Source organism: Haliotis cracherodii, unplaced genomic scaffold (genome assembly GCF_022045235.1).
Source record: "Haliotis cracherodii isolate W230 unplaced genomic scaffold, xgHalCrac1.p SCAF_23, whole genome shotgun sequence".
NCBI classification, from domain to species: Eukaryota; Metazoa; Mollusca; class Gastropoda; order Lepetellida; family Haliotidae; genus Haliotis; species Haliotis cracherodii.
This window is the reverse complement of record NW_027266279.1, coordinates 2160686-2178112: the sequence shown is the minus strand read 5'-3', so window position 1 is coordinate 2178112 and position 17427 is coordinate 2160686. Positions and strand designations below refer to the sequence as shown.

The window sequence follows — 17427 nt, the reverse complement described above, 5'->3', positions numbered from 1 at the left end:
TCTACCCCTGATCATAAAGTTAGTCACTACTTTTATTTTCACATGTTCGATTTGTATGATTTAGGTTATGATTGAATTGACAAAATAAGAAATCATTCCGTGTCTATGTGTATTATATATTGTACCCCAATACGTAATTAAATTGTGTATAAATAAGGACACTAGGTTAATTACTGTAATTGATTATTTGATAAATGTATTCACCTTTAGTTGCGTAATATGTCACAGAGGTAAAGCTAGTTCATAACAACTAATTGTCCCATTTATTTGGCTTCTATCTTTTATATGAAACAAATGCTATAATATGGAGTGATAAACTTCATTGGCAATAGACGTAGCATATAATTGTCCACATGAACAGTCTACTCAGTTCCAAATATGTTTATTCATTTTGTCAGCATTTAAATCGTTGCATTCCTGGCTAAATGATTCATTTGACGAAAACTTTTTCCCTGTTTTGAATTACCGTCAGATAGTTCCAGATCAGTTATAAAATGTCCAGTCCTATGTGTTGCGCATAAATCCGAGATAAATCGAAGTTCATATTCTTGTACGAACACTTATCAAAATTCATTTATACCTAGTACTATTATGTACATATGTATATTAGTTCAAATTATAATAATGAGGCTCTCTATTCTCGAAACGATCTTTGTTCTACGACAACCGTAAGTGGGTATGGGAAAACAAAATATTTGTTTAATTGTTCAAAGTTCATAGTCAATGACAAGTCGAGATTGCGAGATTTTACATCATGTCCAGATGCCGCATTGTCTCGTTTTCGACTTGCGATGTACCAAAAAGACGAGAATGCGAGATTTTGGACAAATCTCGCGTTCTCGTGTTTTTGTCACATTTAGCTCGTTTCAAAAAGTCGACATCGCGAGAATGCGAAATCGCGAGAATGTCCCTTACAGTATTCCAAAAGATAAAGACTCCGAGCCGACCAGTCCTTGTTTTAGCCCATGAATGCCGAGGGCCAGGCAGGGTAACAACAAGTACCACCTTTGGTAAGACGCGGCCGGGGATCGAACCCTCGAGCTTCCGCTCTTCGGGCAGACGCTCTGCCACTAGACCACAAAGGCAGTCGGAAGCTGAATGGGAGAGAATAGGTTTATTCCTATTAATTTTCCTCTTTTTCGGTTCGTGCATTCCACCAATGACACCAACACGCACTAACTAAATCTACTCCCAAAACAATTCAACAGGTATTCTTCGTTTTTGGGGCGACTTGGTGGCATACGCATTTACAAAAGGCAATTTACAAAACATTTTCGTTCAGTGTAAAAAACCGACCCATATCAACAAGTATACACTTATCAGAATTGAAATCATGACAACATGACAAAATCGTTTGTGATGCTCTATCTAGGATACTGGAATATGCTTTTTGGAATGTCCACTTAGTGTTTCAATCAAGTAGGTGATATTGATAAAATAACCGTTGAATCGCCTTTTCGCAGGCATAGAATCCATTAAATGCAAAGGAATAAAAGTAACATATCAAACTACTTGCGTAATGAATATCACTTAAATATACATGCAATATTTGGCTGAACAAATACATCTGACAAAATCTATCCCCGCGTCAATATTTTTGTCATATTTGTCAGATCAAAACAAGTAGAGGCTTTAAATATAGTTTATTGATTTACATTATGTAATATCTATTTACTAGTTAAGAATATATTTACCTTCTGCTTATATAGAACCCTTTTTGTCCAAAGACGAGAGGTTTCCAACGCTGGTTATGTCACGACAGTTGACAAGAGCTTATTGGGTATTGGGTATTGGCATGCGTGGGTATTGGGTATAGTCTATAGAAACCTGAGGTACTTGTCGTGAGCGCCCCCGTTGTCAAATGGTAGAGGGTCCGGCCGCGTCATACCAAAAGACGTTAAAAGATGGTACTTGTTGTTACCCAGTCTGGCGCTCGGCATTAAGGGGCTAAAACAAGGACTGGTCGGCTCGGAGTCAGTATACTGTGTCTGAGTGGGGTATTCATGTTAAACTGCGGCATGGTATCTCAGTGAGCTAGCACTATAAATCGGCATCAGTCCGGACTAGTACAAGCAGCCACACAAACACACACAGGTACAGGTCGCTATATAAGTGCGATAATCTTAATAAACCCCATTTCACCTCACCTCACCTCACTAACTACACCTACAGAAGGGGCTGAACGAAGATGCAGGCAGACACACAGATTGTTCACTTAAGTCTCATCACAATAACAATAACAAATGGTGGAGAGATTAAAACACATGGGCCACCATACGGAGTTATAGGAGACTGAAGTGAGTAAAAGTTTCACTTTCACTTTTCAGTTCTATAAAAATAAAATCCGAAAAGATGGAAACAAATTTTTTTGTTTTTATTTATAAAATGTTCGTTGGACATGATGGATGTCCTAAGACAATGCTGGGTATATTAAGAAAATGTTTGGTGCTTTGAAATCATACAGCTTGCTCCTCAACTCACATTGAGTTTTTCAATTTCCATGTGCGCGGCTCACGCCTCTTTCTCCATCGCCACAACTGGAGGCCGTTGCCGTTACATGTTTCTGTAATAAGAATCAGCTGGGTGGTGTCCACACTTAGACAGAGGCCACTGGCGGACACAACCGCACCATGTCCATCAGCAGATGGATCATAACGCCATTTTTGCTTCATCTCACCTTCGTCACATATTGCCATGGCAACAGGCCCTGTAGTCTCCTGGAAGCAATACATGAAGTTCTTGATTTCCCTGAGCTCTGTGTAGTCCCACAGTTGGTTCCCCAGCTGCCCATGGCACGTGAACAAAGCGATGGGTGACACCAACCTCTTGCTCCCATAAGTGTCGTCAATACAAAAAGTCCCTAAGCCCACATTCCGTACCTCGCCAGTATATATCCCATCTCCAACAATGTAAGACTCCGGGTTGACGTTAGCAAGGTACCACTCAAAGGAATGGCAGTGCAGATCCCGTCGTAGCTTCAACCTGTCAGAGATGTCGCCGACATCGGCCAAGGCACCGTCGTGGTTGCGGGCGAAGACGTTGTAGCTGTCCATCCAAACGTTGGCAATTCTGGCAATGTTGCGACTGAAGAAGGGAGGGTTGGAGTCGTAGTATTTATTTGGATGGTACATGTGGACAACATTGGAGCAGGGTACTAACTCCAGCCCTCCCCCACACATCCAGGTCTTGAGGGAGAGCTCCGTGTTCTCAGCACCCCACACCTCCATGCCGGGATCAAACTGACCCAGCTTCCGGAACCATCTTCGACTAATCGCAAAGGCGCATCCTACCATTGCAGGCGAACGGTAGGGGTCTGTTGGTCGTTTTCGTCTTAATTTTTCACGCTGTGGAACGTTCATCCAAGCAAATCGTAGCTCAGGGAAAGACACCCACTGTAACCGGATATCCGTTGTCATGGTAACACCAAAGTTCCAGGGGTTAACGCCGTGTATCACAGGAGTGGTAATTATTGAATCATTTTCGGCGATCCTTGTCACCAATGGTTCCAGCCAGCCAGGAAAACATTCACAATGTGCGTCCATAAACACTGCTACAGGAGCAGTAGACTGCTCAAAACCCATCATTCGTGCTCTTATCAAGCCCTGTCGGGACTCCGCGCGAACTATCTGCACTTTGCTGAATCTGGACACATACTCTTTCAATGGTTCCTTCAGAACCTCGTCTGTGGATGCATCGTCCACCAAGATGACCTCTTTGATTAGATGAGGTGGAGTGTTGTCCATGATGCTGTGGACAGTCCGTAACAGGACTGACCAATGCTCGTTGTAGAAAACAATGATCACACTGGTTTCAGGGAGGTTGGGGTCTGAGTAGAGTGTGTGACATCCCTGTAGACGGACATCAGGCAGAGATCTCTGAAGAGGTATGAGACTACTGGTATAACTGGAGTACTCCCTCTCCTCAATACTCCTCTGGAACTTCTCAGCTTCTTCTTTGGGCAACTTCTTCACATCCACTACGACAGCAGTACCATTGGCACCTGGTTGTTTTAATCCCAACACTGACTCCAAGAGCGTCATGTTCGGAATATCAGGGAAATGAATGTGGTTATAATCACTGCCAGGTTTACTGACGCAGGTCACTCGTTTCCACATTCTTCTCGCAAACCAGAAATAGTTACAGGTGAGCGTCAAAAGTAACACGAATAATAACGTAGAAATCTTCCTGTGAAAAGGTGACATGTTCAGCGCTGATATATTCAGTGTGAACTAAATCTAGAAAATGTTCAAGTGCCATGTCCTCCGGCGCAGCTGTGACCGATGTTTGTGAAGCCGGCTGTTTACAATACGCATATATTGGAATTTTGTACTGGCGGGAAAGAAATATCATATTTTATATTTATTGACATTACAATGTTTTTAAAATAATTAAAAAATAAAGTGTTCATTTGGTCCATTTTTGTCAACTCTTTAACAGATCAAATAAATATTAAAACATGAATGACTTTTGGGCCTGTAAATCCCCCAATTATAGAAAAGCATGTTTGCAAAGTTCTACTTTCCAAGAGTATACTCTTTTCATATACACTTCAAACGGAAAGAAATTAACTGATTTTTTTTCGCAGACTATCGACAGTTATTTACCCTCTACATTCAGACTTTTCTGTCGTCTACACACTTCACAACAACTGCGATGAGCGTGCACAAAGTGATTTGTAGGTCTTGTATGCAGTTGAACATTGTATGGAGTTGTTTGTGCTGTGTGCACAGGAACGACTAGATCATTAAATTATTGTAAAATACCTTCTAATAATGCTGTCTCTACATCTCTAAGTTGCACATCATCCAGACATATATGAAAATCTATCAGGTAAATAAATTTCACAACCTTACTGAAAACATGGGGAGACTCAGTTTTCTTTTCTTGTGAACAGTTATTGATTATCTGGTATGGGCGACGTCTGTCCGTGCTTCTGCAATAGATGTTGAGAGAAAAACTTAGATATATTGATTTTGTGAAACAAATGTGCAGTATCTGTCACGGCCTGCTATATAATGTGAAAACACATTTGGAACGAACAGCGACACACTTGTCTAGGCTGACATGCACAGATCACCTATGAAAATTACAGTGTGGGTGCCATTTCTGACCGCCTTGTTGGCCATTTATCACAGTTGTTGTAAATCAATGGCGTCTACATGCACAAGGCGCAGAAAACGACGAACCATCCTGTCTTGTTTATTCATAAACGTCATAGTCGTACTGATGTACAAAATAGGGACCAATCGCAACGGACTGTCTCGGGAATTGACAGATCCCCTGTTACGTCTCCACAGCCCGGGTGATCCCAATGTGAAACTCGTGTTCACCGTGATGAAGCTGATGAATCCAGGCGTCAATGGAACAGCGGTTATATTAGATTTGAAGAAACTCCCCAAAGAAGAAGCCGAGAAGCTCCAGAGGAGTTTCGAGGAGAGGGAGTACTCCAGTTATACCAGTAGTCTCATACCTCTTCAGAGATCTCTGCCTGATGTCCGTCTACAGGGATGTCACACACTCTACTCAGACCCCAACCTCCCTGAAACCAGTGTGATCATTGTTTTCTACAACGAGCATTGGTCAGTCCTGTTACGGACTGTCCACAGCATCATGGACAACACTCCACCTCATCTAATCAAAGAGGTCATCTTGGTGGACGATGCATCCACAGACGAGGTTCTGAAGGAACCATTGAAAGAGTATGTGTCCAGATTCAGCAAAGTGCAGATAGTTCGCGCGGAGTCCCGACAGGGCTTGATAAGAGCACGAATGATGGGTTTTGAGCAGTCTACTGCTCCTGTAGCAGTGTTTATGGACGCACATTGTGAATGTTTTCCTGGCTGGCTGGAACCATTGGTGACAAGGATCGCCGAAAATCAGAGCATTGTAGCTACCCCTAACATTCATGGAGTAGATCCTAAAAACTTCAAAATCAATGAATGGGGGCAGGGACGGAGACTTGGAATACCCGTTCTCACCTTCCCTAATCTTTTATTCTCCTGGTCCCTAATGTCAGAACGGGAGAGGAAAAAGAGAAGGCGTGAGACTGATCCAGTGCGGTCTCCAGCCATGGTGGGGTGTGTCATTGCCGTCAGCAGGAGTTGGTTCAAGAAACTTGGAATGTTTGATCCTGGTTTGGAAATCTGGGGTGGGGAGAATGCCGAGTTATCTATCAAGACGTGGCTATGTGGAGGTGGACTGGAGATCATTCCCTGTTCAAATGTAGCACATATGTACCACCCCCATAGACCATCAGACGAAAATAGGATCAGGTACATGAGAAATCTAGCTCGTGTGGCCAACGTGTGGTTGGACAAGTTCAAACATTTTACAGACAATTACGATGGCAGCCTTGCGGATTATGGTGACATATCTGATAGGATAGCTCTGAGAGATTCATTGAAGTGTCACCCGTTTGAGTTTTATTTGACACATGTTAATCCAGATCAAGTAATCCCAGGTGACGGTATATACACAGGGGCAGTACGTAATGCTGAGATGACTACCCTCTGCCTTGACGCGGGAGACAGAGCACAGGAGGGCTCCAACAAGGTTTTGTTGTATTCTTGTCATGGGCAGGGAAATCAACGGTGGGAGCTCACAGAACATCATGAAATTAGAGTGGGAGGAGAATGTTTAGATTCGGGATCTGAACCTGATGTTGTGTGGAAGGCTTGTCATGGTCAGAGCGGGAACCAGGAGTGGCACGTGGTCAGGTTAGACGAACATGTGTTTCTCCAGTCAAACGGATATTGTGTTGGTGTTACCAAAGATAAATCAGCACTTGTCTTGGAGAAATGTCAGAAATCTAAACTACAAATGTGGACTTGGAAGCAAAACAGGAAACCTAGGATGTCTTGACCATATTCTTTTTCTGACTTTTGAAATATTTTGTGTAATCAACCACAAAATATCTCACAATAGAAGAAGCAAAAGATAAACAAAGGAAAATAGGCAACCTAGGATTTTTTATCATGTTTAACACTGTTCTTTTGTAAATGTTGACATTCGACATATCCATCAGAAAGGGCATCTCAAATAGTTAAAAGAGCATTATAAGAGAGAAAAAAACGTTTTTCTCCACACGCTCTTTGTTTGAACAATTAAGTATATTTTGCGATATGGATCGAAATTAACTTATTTTTCTCAGTCAGTGATTTCACCCCTGTTAGATATGTTCCAAACAATTGCTTTCCCTTACGCTCATTATGAATGCTTGAATAAATGGCAATAATCAACAATATGACTGATGTCAAACCTTGAGGATCACTTCTTTGAATAACTGATTCCGTACGATATTAGTGGAAACTCCCATTGAATCATGCACCTAAATACAAGACAAAAGCCTTTACAAACTCATCAGGTATATCCACACAATATATTCGCGAAAAGGTGAGCATATCCTGACCCACTGACACTCGCCAGTAACATGGTCATGCAAGGGCAAGTCAAATGAAGGAACACGAGAACATATAGTTCAAGTCAAAATAGGGAATTGCATTGGACATAATTTTGGTCACCGAAGTGTAACATTTGGGCATAACCACTATATGTTTGCCTTACATTCTTTACAGCTTTTCTGAAGCCAATTCCTTTAGTAAGAGTCGAAAAACATCACAGAAAGAGCATGCTCCATTGTTCTCCAATTGTTGTTAAATGTAGACAGCAAAGGCTGTAGCAGATGTAACATTGCTGGCCATAAAGGGAAAGTGGAAGTTATCCCTCTTGTCATACAGACCTATGAAGAGTCTTAATGGATGGAATATCACCATATTGTCTGAATTTCTAAAATTATATCATACATTTGAAACTACAATATTGGTACGGGTCTATTATACGTTCAGGTCAATTTTACAAGCAAATAAATCTGAAGTTAACATAGAAAACAATATGTGAAATGCTGGACCCAGCTGATAACATCTATGTAATTTTTCTGGGTAAGACATTTAGGCAAGAACTAGGCACAACCATGGGCACCAATTGCCTCCCACTTCTTGCTGATCTGTTTCTTTGTGCATATGTATCAGAATGTCTGCTCGGAGTTCCGATGCAATTCCCTGTTTTGACTTGTACCATATGTTCCCGTGTTTTTTTCAGGTGACCAATTGACTTGTCTTTGCTTGTGTTTGTGACGGGTGTCACCGATGGGGCAGGATACGCTCACCTTTTTCGCGAACACCTGGTATCATCCCTATTTGATATTGATTCATAAATACGTGCTAATGATATAGTCGGAATCGTACAATCGACTATCGAATTGGCAGAGATTTCTTCTGAACATTGAAAGGTTTTGTCACTATTATTTAAGATAGGATGGTGCACCATTATTTTCTACACTGTAAAACAAACATAGCTTACGCTTTCTCCTTCGTTCTATAAACGTTTCCCGTCCTGTTAGATAATACTGATGTTTGCAGAAAGCATACTTTGGGAGCCTAGTATCTATACTGACAGCTTTTAGTTCGAGATTTTCTAATTGGGTTGATAATTTAACGTAACATCAATCCAATATTTCCCACGCATATTCGAAATGGGGTCTCATGAAAAGTGAATATGCTTTATTTGACCTTTATTTCTTTAAAATCAATTGAATTAAGTGATAATTAAACAACAAAAACACCCAACAAAAACAAAAAAACACGTGGAGGACCGGCCCGCGGCAAGTCATGACTGTTGCCCTGCTGACTGACTATTGCCGTCTCCAAAGAGATAATATTGTGTTTGTATGAGCATTAAGGATTCAAGGATTTATCTCATAAAGGACATAAGACCCAAAGTACATACATGTTTAAGGTCATGTGACTCACTGGTGGGTACAGCTAGATGGAACATTAGTAGCGGACATAGTAGGCTTGAGTATAAGCTCCCAGTTCATTTCTTATATGAAATAAACGAAAAGCATATTTTGCAATGTTCATATTTATCTACAAACATACAAACATACAAACATACTTACAATGCCACGGTTGAAACATATGTAAGAATGTTCATACTTTGAAAGGATTTACTTCCGACCTGTGAGTACAGAGAACACTGGACACCAAGTATATAATAACCAGTTCAAAATTTTAACAATGTAGTTCTAGAAATAGACATATTGATATTAACAATTTTGTTTTCACAACAGAAACTTGATTTAAATTGTGAATAAAATCCAAAAGAGGGTTTTGAGACCATTGAGGAGTGCCAGTCTAGGACATTACTATCTTTAACTCGTTGTTTGAATAACTGGATAATCAAATCTGAGTTACCAACACTTTGAGCCATCCAAATATACCCAAGAGGAGATTCTTCACATGGGTTGCCAAATGTGACTGGGTATCTTCCATCACATGGGCATGCCAGAAACCTATGATTGTGGGTTCGAATCCCGGTTCGCCCCAGTTATGTTTCTAGGTTTGTCAGCACCGTACCCGTGCTCGTGGGTTTCACCGAAGTGGTAAACGTCTTGGACCTGCATCACGTCGGGCTTTCCTCCCACATTAAGCTGACACGCCGTGATATAACTGGAATATTGTTAAAAGCGGCGTTAAACCCAACTCACTAACTCACTCACTCACTCACTCTTCTATGTATACTCAACAACAAAAGTTCCCGTGACACGAATATTTTTGTGTATTTTTCAAACAAGTAAAGTTTGGTTTTCAATATTGTAGTACATGTATGGAATCAAGTCACAAAAACGCAATTGCTACAGAAAAGAATGCATTTCATGCAAAAGTTGACTTTTATGCAAGACCAATGCATTTCACTACCCAAGAATGGGTATAAAAAACATGTGCGTTAACGGGATTCCATATGCATCGTTTAGCATCTCAAAAAAACAACAAAATTACGCAATTATTCAACATTACGAAATGCCACGCCTGTCCGAAAATGAGCGTCTGCGAACCATTGGTATGCTTGAAGCAGGATCGAGTCAACGTGATGTTGCAAGACAATTTAACGTCCATAGAAACACCATTTGGTGTTTATGGCAACGTTGGCAACAGACGAATGCAGTCAGGGACCATCCTCGGAGTGGCAGGCCACGCGTAACCAATAATCGACAAGACCACTGGGTTCAAACAACACACCTACGAAATCGATTCCAGCCAGCAACAGTGACTGCAAGAAGCATCCCTGGCCTTCGACGAATATCTTCACAAACCGTACGTCGTCGCCTCAGATGTGCAGGGATTGTCGCCAGAAGACCCGCCAGACGTCCCATTTTGACAGGAAACCACCGTCAAGCACGTCTACAGTTGTGCAGACAGCATCTACGCTGGACGGCCATGCAGTGGGGACAAGTTCTATTCACTTACGAGTCTCGTTTTCTCCTCAGCCACAGCGATGGACGGATTCGAGTGTACCGACGTCGAGGTGAACGTTACGTCAATCATTGTGTCATGGAAGAAGATCCCAGCGTTATGGTATGGGTTGGGATTACAGCAAGACAGAGGACCCGTTTGATAGTGGTAGAGGGAAATCTCAATGGACAGCTCTACCGCGACGAGATCATCGGTCCTGTTGTTCTACCGTTTTTGCGTCGTCATGGCCCAGGCATTACCTTTCAACATGACAACGCTCGGCCTCATATTTCTCGACTTGTTCAGGATTCTCTTCAACAAAACAACGTGAATGTCATCCCCTGGCCGGGTCGTTCCCCTGATCTCTCACCAATCGAGCACATGTGGAATCAGATGGATCGGCGCCTTCGACGTCAACCATGTGTTCCACAGACACTCCAGGAACTTCGAAACATGCTCCAGCAGTTATGGACAGATATTCCACAGGACTTTGTGCGACGCCTGGTCCATTCCATGAGACGAAGATGTGTTGCTTTGATCGCAACCAGAGGTCGGTACACACGCTATTGATTTGTAAATTGACATTTTGGCATGTTCATGTTGTTGTTTTATTAAATCACGCATTTTCTGAAGTCTGTATGGCAAATTAAACCATTTGAACACTTACAGGAGTCTTTTATCTGATGCAAACCGAAATTCTACCATGACCTGTATAAAACCCAACCTATTGTTTACAAACCTTTTTGTGATCGATAATCGTCGCTGTCTCCGTCAACGACCATCGTAAGGATATAACATAAGAGGATTTGAAATTCAATCACTCAGAAAACACTTGTCCATTCGAAAATCCACGAAAACCTTGTCCCTCCATCATTGAAGTCAAACTTGATGAAATTCATTTCAGAACACGCACAATTAAGAAAATCATACACGACCCACTATGGCTGGGCCACGAACAGTTGGGATAGGATTTAAACCACCAAAATATAGTCCATGATTATAATTTATATTGACTAACATTCTGAGTTTTTCACATATTAGATGGGTACGTTCAAAGGTTTTCTTTGATGTAGTTAAAAGCAATCCAGCATAAGTTACATTTTCCTTTTTAGCAAGTACTTGTGACAGATTTGTGAATATTCCCTAACAGTAGAAATGCACTAAAATGTCAAATGTTTGAAATCGGAAAGGTATAACATTAGCTATTTGTTTTCGGACATTTCATACTTTAGGGTGTGCGTTTATTTTGGAAGTGAGTAAGGATGTTTACTAATTACTTTATAACATTATGATTTAATTGTGTAATATGTAGTCTTTGAAAGAAAAGTATTTTGAAAATAAACTCAAAATGTTCTAAAAATGACTTTTTACAATTTTTGAAAGGATAAATATTCTTTTCATTCATTAATATACTACAATAAAATGTTATTGAAAATATAGAACATTATGTTGTCATTTGTCTCAGTGGCTGACAGCTCCAGCATTCCTTACAACTGTGTCTGTAAACCAGCTGTTGGACTTGCACAAGTCTCTTAGTTTTGTTTGTTTGTTGTTTAACGCCGCACTCAGCAATATTCAAGCTATATGACGGCGGTCTGTACAAACTCAACTCAGACCAGACAATACAGTGATTGATTCCATGAGCATCGGTCCACGCAACTGGGATAAGATGACATGCATCAACCAAGTCAGCAATCCTGACAACCCGATCCCGTTAGTCGCCTTTTACGACAAGCATTCGATGCACCCATCACAAACACATGCAAAGGCAAGTCAGTTGTTCACCTGACAACACGGGAACATATGGTAAATCAAAATAGGGAATTGCATCGGACATAATTTTTGTCACTGAAATGTCCTCCGCATGTCTACCATAAAACCTTTCGAAAGCTTTACTGAAGCCGTGAATGTTACAATCACTTGTGTAACCCACAATGGAGCAAGTGTTGTTGATTATATGATAGCTTCATCATCCCTGTTTGCCCCTGTAACTGACTTTGGTATTGGTACAAGAGATAATTCATGCCACTTTCCATTATACTGCAGCCTTAATCTAGACTTTAACTGTTTATATGAATCTGATTGTAAATTGCCACAAAATGATCTTCCGCAAGATGTCAGTACTGAGCCATGTAAATGGTATAGGTATGTCTGGAGTAGAGACTCTGGTAACACTTTCTTTGATAATTTTAAAGCTGGCTTTTATGATATTATATCTGCACTATGTGATATGATTGATACAAATGTAGAGAGTGCCCTAGTTCATATAGTTAATATTATTCATTGTGCTGTTGACCATGCCAAAAAGCTTTATACACAATTCCGCAAACCATTAAAATTATGTCAGCCACCATGGTGGGACCAAGATCTTGGAAACTTGAAACATGATAAGTATGCTGCTCTCAGAGCCCATAGAGACCACAATGCTGATCTAGACCGCTTTAGATATTTTAGACGCTTGTTTAAGAAAAGTTTCAATTCCAAAAAACAGCAGTATCTACAAACTCAGAGGGACAAATTAGTCGCAGCTAGAATGACCCAAGTCTTTTCTGGAAAATCATTAAAGAAAACAAATTTGGTAACACAATTTCTGAAAATATTTCATGCCAGCAATGGTTTGACCATTTTAGATCACTTTTATCCACTGACAATAGCACCCAGTATCCACTCTATGATGATTCTGCCCCCTCTGCCTCCGATAGTTTAAACCATCCCATCTCTGAACAAGAAGTATTATCCCACATAAAAAATCTACCTAACAACAAATCCCCAGGTCCAGATGGCATACCAAATGAATTTATTAAATCCTGCAGTAACCTTCTTGCACCTATTCTCACCAAGATTTTTAATCAAATATTCTCTACTGGTTCCTTCCCATCTTCATGGGGTAAGAGTATAATCTGTCCATTACATAAATCTGGTGATAAATCAAATACAAACAACTACAGAGGAGTATCTCTTATAGATACTTTATGCAAGGTTTTTACATCTATCCTAAACAGCAGATTACAGCAATGGTGTGACACCAATGACATCCTCAGTGAAGCTCAGGCTGGTTTTAGAACTGACTATTCCACTATTGACCCCATGTTTACATTACAAGCTATTACAACAAAATATTCTGGCAAAAAGAAGGGTAGATTTTACTGCCTCTTTATTGATTTTTCGAAAGCTTTCGACACTGTAAAACATGATGTTCTGTTAGATTCAATAAAGAAAGTAGGTATATCGGGTCCCATTTATAATGTCCTAGTTTCCATGTACAGTGGTTTATCAGTCTGTGTAAGATCAGCCAAAGGTTTATCTCAAGTGTTTCCATGTAATGTAGGTACTCGCCAAGGTTGTGTCTTAAGCCCACAAATGTTCTTAATTTTTATTAATAATTTGTCCACAGTATTTGAGGAATTAGGTGGTAAAGGTATTCATATTTCTCCTGATATAGATAATTCATGTGCTCTTCTTTTTGCTGATGATGTTTCTGCTCTCTCAGATAGTTGTGCCCAGCTTCAAAAGAAAATTAATGCTTTGGAAATATTTTGTAATAAAACATGCATGCAAATTAATTTTAAAAAACCAAAAGTAATTGTATTTAGGCAAGGTGGCCATCTTCGCAGTTATGAAAAGTGGTTTTATAATGGTGAACCTATTGAAACTGTTTCAAGCTATAGATATCTTGGCTTAATGTTTACACCTAAGCTTGTCTGGAGTACGGCACAAACTACTCTAGCATCCCAAGCCACCAAAGCAATTTTAGCCATTAACTCTTTTCAAAGGAAAATTGGTAATATCACTTGTACAAATCTGTTTAAGGTTTTTGACTTTATGGTCACCCCCATCTTAACCTATGGCTCTGAAATTTGGGGTACTTGCTATTGTAAAAAAAAATCAAATCTGTCCAAATCGCCTCTTGTAAGCATTATTTAAAAGTAAACAAATCAACCTGCTCAAATATGCTTTTAGGGGAATGTGGGAGGTTTCCTTTACAACTCACTTACATGACTAAAGTAAATAAATATTGGTGCAGGCTCTTACATCTTCAACCCCACAGATTACCTTCCCAATGCTATTTAATGCTTAAATCTTTAGATGATGGGCGGGAAACTTGGGCGACTACAGTTAGAAATATCTTATTCCAATTTGGGTTTGGTTTTGTATGGCTCAATCAAGAGGTGGGTGACTCTAAAGCTTTTATTCTCCATTTTAAGCAAAGGCTCAAAGATAATTTACAGCAATTCTGGAGTGCTTCTGTAAACTCTTCTCCAAAATGTGATCTTTATAAGCATTTTAAATCCATGTTAAATGTTGAAAGGTACTTGTGATGTCCACTCCCTACCCATTTAAGAATTGTTTTTACTAAATTCAGATGTTCAAATTTTAAAATAGCTTTAGAAACTGGCAGATATAGTAAAACAGACCGTTCACTCAGATTCTGTAACTATTGTAGTAGTAAGGGAGTTAATGTCATTGAGGATGAATTCCATGTACTCTTTAATTGTAATTTATATTCTGCCCTAAGACAAAAATACCTTGTTAATCTTCCTATGCCTACTCATTACAGTAATTCTCATGTAATAAATATTCTAAGTAATTATAATGAGCAAACATTATTTCTAGATTGTAAATTCTTATATTATGCTCACAAAATAATTAATGATAAATTCTGTGCCCTGTAAATGTCATGCTTACATGTCTTTATTTTGGGCCATTGGCCTTTTACTGAATAAACATGTCTGTCTGTCTGTCTGAATGTTGCAATCTTGATCATACATCTTTTGAGCAAAAGTTGTATGACGCTCTTTGAAATCTGCGTGGAAAGAGCATGGTCAATTGTACATCCAACACTGTGAGATGTGGACACAAAAGGCTGGAACTGCTAGAATATTGCTCAACATAAAGGGAAACGAAACGAACATTACTGTTATCTAGCTACAGCTGCCTAGTCAGTATAAACACATGTGCTACTTAGCTATGGTCCAAAATGGAGTTCATGCATTAAACACTACAATAATCCAAACGTCATCAACACATCAGTCAAATATTAACTTTGAACTTTTGAAGGGCATTTTAAACTTTGAGGGGAAATTAAAGTTTGCTTCACGATTCCGACATTCAAGTTAGATAGATAATGATATTCTTATTCTTATTAATCTATATTAAAATCATAAAGAATCAGTTAGTTTTCATAATATAAAGATGAAACTGTTATGAGAGGTTATTGATTTTGAATTCATTCCACTATTTCATTTAGCCAAACAGTTAAAAACCTAGTATTTAACACTTGACGTATGGGGACAGCTCTGACAGCCTGTGATAAACATCTAGCTGTATCCTACACAGCTATGTTTATATGTGCGTCACTAAGTCACGTCTTCATTCTCAGCTTCAGACAGTAAACATATGATGTGAACCCAAACAAGTTCAAGACCCCAGCCCATCACCCCAGCCCAAGACCCCTGACCCCACCCCAGGTTTTACAATATGCCAAAAATCCTGGGCCATAGAAGACTAGCAACAGCTAACATCATCTGGTGCGGGGGGGGGGGGGGGGGGGGGGGGGGGGGGGGAGCGCTTATCTCTAATTATAAACACAAACAGCCAGCACATCTAAAATGTTTATCAGTTGTTACAGATCTCCAATTAAAGGTTGGTTGGTTGGTGGATTTGCTTGTCGTAAAAGGCGACTATGCTTGTCGTAAGAGGCGACTAACAGGATCGGGTGGTCAGGCTCGCTGACTTGATTGATGCATGTCATCGATCCCAATTGCGTGTATCAATGCTCATGATGTCAATCACTGGATTGTCTGGTCCAGACTCGATTAATTGCAGACCGCAGTCTTACAGCTGGAATATTGCTTAGTGCGGCGTTAAACAACAAACAAACAAACAGCAACTGCAAGCTTTTAAAATAGACAAATGAACAAGTACGAAACACGTATCACTGCATTCCTTTTCAGAAGTTCATTATTCAGTACCCTTTACAATACGTTGTTTTTCTTTATATTTCAACCCTTTGAACATAATTTCAGTTGTATCAGAGAGTGTTTACTTTGTAAAGTGAGGTGAAATGGGGTTTAACGTCGCGTCCAAGATTATTGCACTTATATAGCGACGGGCATGTACGTGTGTGTGTGTTTGTGTGGCTGCTTGTACTGGTCCGGACTGATGCCGATTTATAGTGCTAGCTCACTGAGATACCATGCCCCAGTTTAACATGAATACCCCACTCAGACACAGTATACTGAATCCGAGCCGACCAGTCCTTGTTTTAGCCCCTTAATGCCCCGAGCGCCAGACAGGGTAACAACAAGTACCATCATTTAACGTCTTTTGGTATGACGCGGCCGGGATCGAACCCCGGACCTTCCCCTCTCCGGGCGGACGCTCTACCACTAGACCATGGAGGCGGTCTACTTTGTAAAGTAAAACAATGTGGCGCAAAATGTAGACATTAACACTTTGGTAAAATGCACGTGTTTCATGCGTCGACAGCCCAAATCATAATCGAATTGAAGCTGATATTCGAATCCGCAAGCAACGGATCCTTGCAAATGTCAGGGGTGAAAACTCTTCTCAGTGGTAAGTAAAAATACTGTGCCACATCTGTCCCCTTTGTAGGATTACATAAAGGCTGGGTATTACTAACATAGCAAGTGTACTCGTTAGTAAACTGACATTGTATACACCTAGTCGCAAGTGGGAACAAATTATTTAATATCTTCATCAATATTTTTCATAGATATGTTTTCAGATTACCTGGTCATTTGTACCGACAAGCACCTGTGACTTTCCCCGGGACACAAATCGCCCCCAGGTAAATTGTGCTTACACGGGATACATGGAGGAGACACGTGCTGCTTCACCCAAAGCTCTGTTTTCATTTGAACCTTTTTCTACAGTAATCTCTGTTTAAATAGGCCATGCAAAGCTATCGCTTCCTTTTGAAACATCGTAACCGTGCCTTTACATAAAGGACCTACATTGCATGTCGCACTCAACGTCGCATAATGTGACATATCACGTGACAGGCGACGTGACGAGATACACAGTCTGGAACAGACGTGAAAACACTTGGCATCTCGTACAAGAGAATCCCCAGTGATACCGTAGTCGTTGAAGGATGTTTATTTATTGAGAATTT

The 17427-nt window shown here is 40.3% G+C and overlaps 2 protein-coding genes across 2 annotated transcripts; one reads left to right on the top strand and one right to left on the bottom strand.

The window, feature by feature from the left end:
* Positions 1-2477: 2477 nt before the first annotated feature.
* Positions 2478-4202, bottom strand: LOC139471877 (polypeptide N-acetylgalactosaminyltransferase 5-like). Its single transcript, XM_071254390.1, has one exon. It carries the CDS (start codon positions 4200-4202, stop codon positions 2478-2480), a length of 1725 nt encoding a protein of 574 aa, XP_071110491.1.
* A 1024-nt stretch (positions 4203-5226) lies between these two features.
* On the top strand, positions 5227-6861 carry LOC139471909 (polypeptide N-acetylgalactosaminyltransferase 5-like). The gene has a single exon (XM_071254419.1). The coding sequence runs from the start codon at positions 5227-5229 to the stop codon at positions 6859-6861; it is 1635 nt and encodes a 544-aa protein (XP_071110520.1).
* The last annotated feature ends 10566 nt before the right edge of the window (positions 6862-17427 follow it).

What these genes read in the sequence shown, in the direction of transcription:
- LOC139471909 (XM_071254419.1), top strand. Translation starts at nt 5,227, where the DNA reads ATGTACAAAATAGGGACCAATCGCAACGGACTGTCTCGGGAATTGACA.
- LOC139471877 (XM_071254390.1), bottom strand. Translation starts at nt 4,202, where the DNA reads ATGTCACCTTTTCACAGGAAGATTTCTACGTTATTATTCGTGTTACTT.